Genomic DNA, 4,209 nt, shown 5'->3' with positions numbered 1-4,209 from the left:
GTAAAGGGAAATTTCACCCCTAAACACAAACTTCCTGTAGATAAATACATGATAACTAATGAAAACTCTAACAGATCTATACATATCTCCACATTGAATTTGTCTCTAACAAATGGTCGTCTGACTTGACTTAAATGGGTGAACACATTTATACAGCACTTCTCTGGGATCTTATATTGATGTATATTTGTTTAATACAAATACACTGACAAAAAAGACAAAGACAAAAACAGAAATCAGCTCAAGGGAAAGATAGCTTGTCAATACAGAGGTTAAAAGAGTGGAGTGACAACCTATTGTGACAATATATGTGGTGTGATGAGCTGTAAGAAGCTCTCCTTTTGCACAAACACTACGACAAAACACGTTCCCATTGCAGGATACACTTTAGCGAGTGCTACATTTTTGGGGGGGGGGGGGGCTTGATCGAATCGTATCGGAACTGTTTTATATATCGTCTATAGCTGGAGAGACTTTGAAGGGAGACATTATTTGGTACGGCTGTCCCCTTAAAAGTTGCATCACTATCCTTTTTGGTCCCCTTCGCTTTCCGTTATACCCGGAAGTGAAGTTAAAGTTTTGGTGTTACGCAGTGCGTCTTTCAGTACCACCACTTCGTACTAGGAGATTTCCTTATTAATGTAGTCTGAGTTATTGTGCTAAAATGTCTGTTGGCGCTCAATTGGAAAACGCAAACCCTGTGATTTTCCAGCGGACTGGGGAGAGGCTGCAGACAGCAACCGATGAGGATGAGGACATCCATGATCCCATTGATGACAGAGAAATTTTTGATATCCTGTTGTGGTGTAGACTCATCTTGGCAGGTTTACGCCTGATAGAGAACTGAGTACTCGCTTTTGGACCCAAACAGTGTTTATTTCAAACCCTGTCAGCTGTTAATATATATTTAGCCGTCTGTTTTATTCGCACATGACGTTTGTGATAACGCATCTGTTACAGATTCATGAATACGAGCAATTTTAATAACATTAGGAGGTTATTTTTACAGTAGAGGTAACCTATTTAATTAAGCTAGTGACATTGTTTTCAACTGGTCACACAAACTTGTTTAGTAATTACTATTTTGGCTGGCGTTTTGTTGAATTGGGTGACCGTGTTAACTGGTGACTCGTCTGTTTTCACACAGTTACATCAGCTGTTGAAAGCTACATGTTCCAGGTAACTACTGCGTCTTTGCTAAGTTTTCTTCAGAGATACATCTTATGGGAAGGTTTGCTTTATTTTTCATCATATTATGACGCTATAGTGACCCAGATAAAAGAGGCATCCGTTTGGGCTTTTTGCGTCTTCAACATCCGTTATAACTACGACAACTGCAAGTGCATTAGGCAGAAAGTCACGAATTAACACGGTCACTCGCTGAACTGATACACCGGGATTGCCAGAATAGTTCTTAAACAGCGAATCAGTTAATTATTGAATGATGAAAATGAATAATCATCTTAAGAAATTGGATATCATGTTAGTTATTAGAGGAAAATCAAACAAAAAAGGTTTATTTCGGTTCACAGTATTTACCTTGTGCAAGAAAAAAGCTTTTGTGTTTGATGTGCTCCATTAAGCTACACTACTTGAATATAAAAATGTCAGGTTTGTTTCGCATTTTGCTGTATTCTGTAAAAGTATAATACATATGTAGATAGGGTAAGTATATATATTCACTGGTGCCTTTTATTACCCGTAGTTCTAGGTAACTGGCTGTAAATGTACATTGATTGTTACATCTTTAACAAAAAATACATATGATCAGATCCATCAATGACCCAGAACATCCTCTGTCTCTGGAGGAACTCAATGTCGTGGAGCAAATCAGAGTCAAGGTACCCTCCTTTCAGCTTCTGAAACTTTATTCCCATATCTGGTTGAATTAATGTCTCTTTATAATGGACAGGTTCTCAGATTAAATGAAGTAAAATGGGTTTCTCCTGGGTTGTTGCATTAACTCTGTAGTGAAATTGTCTCTTTGTGTCTTTTCTGTCTCGTCTCAGGTAAATGATGAAGAGAGCATTGTGGGCGTTGAATTCACACCCACTATCCCTCACTGCAGCATGGCAACACTCATCGGTCTGTCAATCAAAGTCAAGCTGCTACGCTCCCTGCCGGACAGGTTCAAAGTACGTTCATGAGTGTGGTGGTAATATAAATGCACATAAATTGCATCTCTTAATGTGTATTTTCTCTACAGATTGTTTTTCTTTTTAGTCTAAATGCAGTTTTTTATTCTGTTTCTGCTCAGATTGATGTCCACATCACTCCTGGAACTCACGCCTCTGAAGAAGCAGGTACAATATGTCAACCAGACACAACAGACCTGTTGGGATATTAGAGCATGATTCCTGCATTACTTAATATCCAACAATTGTTTCAATAATTTTTATGTTCTTTCTGCAGTGAACAAACAGCTGGCTGACAAAGAGAGAGTCGCAGCAGCTCTGGAGAACTCCTCTCTGCTGGAAGTAGTCAACCAGTGCTTGTCCACCAGGAACAGCTGAGCAGCCATTCAGCATTGTCGCCCTCTGCTGCCCGTTTTGATCAGTTTAGCTCTGTCAAGCTCTTTATCAGACCTGTAATGAATCCAGGTGGGAATATCCAAAGCTAGGAAACACTGAGACAGTACTGTCACCAATCAGGTATTACTGGGAAAAATACATGTGCATGCACAAATAAATGTTGCATGTTTTCACCAAGGAAGATTGATAGAAACTGTTACTTACTATGGAGAATAGGTCGATACTTCAGCCTGTGAATTTTTATGTATAAAGGTTGAGAAATTCTGCCCTTTTACTAATTTAGTATAATTCCTAGATTTATACTAAACATTGTTTTTAAGATAAGCAACAATTTTTTTCTGAGCAACAATCCTACCTGGATTATAATGTTTATAATTTTGATAGTTTGAAATGTATATGATTAATAAAATTGAGCAGAGATCATTTTCTTCTCATTTTTTCTCCCTATTTTTAAATGGTCTTAACTGAAACTTCCTGTGACAATATAGCTGTTTATGCAGTAGGTCAAGGTAAAACTAATTGTGGGAAATTTAGATGTTAAAAAGGGCAAATAATGCAAAGAAAACAAGTGCCAACAGTTCAAAAGGAAAAAGAGAGGTTATAAAAAATTATATATTATAAACCTTTACCTCTAGATAGATTGGTCTAGGGTTTTTTGTTTTTGTTGCAGATAATGATAAAATTATCTTAAAGCAAACATTCAATTATGCAAAGTTAGTTTAGGAAGAAAGGATTTGTCTTGTGAGCCTAAATAAGTTACAGAAAGGACTCAAAAAACAATTTAGAATTGTTTTGACAAAATGTGAAACTTGATCTGTGATTATTAAGGTGCATGTTTTCCTTACCTTAATTACCAAGTATGCATAAGATAAAACACTATAATTATGTAAAATTCATGCTTATAATAATGCAGTTTATGCACCCATCACCAAGGTTAAGCAGCAAGTTAAAATGAGCCCCCCCCCCCCCCGATCATCGAGGATTCAGTCATTTAATCATTTTTATGGGTTTAATTCACGCAAAAAAAATCCAAAACAACTTATTTCCCTGTCCTCCTTTATCCACTGGAGGGCGCCCTTACCCTTTCTGGCAAATTCAGGGGGCGATGGAGGCCAGTTATGTGAAGTCTGTGTCTGTCAGATCTGAATCGAATCTGGCAAAAACAAACTACAGCAGTACCTTCCAGCATGCTTGTCCACCCACTCCCTTAACAGTGAACACGAAATGCTAAGTATTGGCAAAATATGAATTTTAAGAATCCATAAGTTCTGATACTCGCAGATTGGTCGGCATTTACCGTGTAAACTTTATTGTAATTAGTACATTAGCCTACATTTACAAAAGTTGCCAAAGACGATTGTATAATCCCACACAATTACAACTAAAGCCGCTGTTTGGTGACAGTACCAGAATGCACCCATGTAGGCTCCTAACATATGGCAGGCCCTGAAAATAATTAATTCATGCTCATTTAGGTTCTGTTGTAAAAATCTGAAACATAAAACGCAATCAGTCGTGTCTGGTGTTTGTATGTGACAGAGCAGAGGCGGTGTGTATTCAACATTCATACTGAGTTTTAAAACGCCACAACATCCATCATTCTGAGCACCACTGGCCCTCTAGCCGAGACCCATGCCATACATGTATTGATAGTTATTGGGGGGACATTAGTTGTTCG

At 37.9% G+C, this 4,209-nt stretch overlaps 1 protein-coding gene across 1 annotated transcript; it reads left to right on the top strand.

The window, feature by feature from the left end:
- The first annotated feature begins 554 nt into the window (after positions 1-554).
- On the top strand, positions 555-2,954 carry ciao2b (cytosolic iron-sulfur assembly component 2B). Its single transcript, XM_041789699.1, has 5 exons — positions 555-791; positions 1,762-1,841; positions 2,010-2,135; positions 2,258-2,303; positions 2,413-2,954. The coding sequence occupies exons 1-5, from the start codon at positions 665-667 to the stop codon at positions 2,511-2,513; spliced, it is 480 nt and encodes a 159-aa protein (XP_041645633.1). The 5' UTR covers positions 555-664; the 3' UTR covers positions 2,514-2,954.
- The last annotated feature ends 1,255 nt before the right edge of the window (positions 2,955-4,209 follow it).

This window comes from Cheilinus undulatus, linkage group 6 (assembly GCF_018320785.1).
Source record: "Cheilinus undulatus linkage group 6, ASM1832078v1, whole genome shotgun sequence".
Taxonomy (NCBI): Eukaryota; Metazoa; Chordata; class Actinopteri; order Labriformes; family Labridae; genus Cheilinus; species Cheilinus undulatus.
This window is presented reverse-complemented; position numbering and strand designations above follow the sequence as displayed.

Bases quoted from the DNA above. Each gene is read 5' to 3' on its own strand.
- ciao2b (XM_041789699.1), top strand. From the start codon at position 665: ATGTCTGTTGGCGCTCAATTGGAAAACGCAAACCCTGTGATTTTCCAG. The intron at 1,842-2,009 runs GTACCCTCCTTT...GTCTCGTCTCAG, and splicing joins TGGAGCAAATCAGAGTCAAG to GTAAATGATGAAGAGAGCAT. The intron at 2,304-2,412 runs GTACAATATGTC...TTCTTTCTGCAG, and splicing joins TCACGCCTCTGAAGAAGCAG to TGAACAAACAGCTGGCTGAC.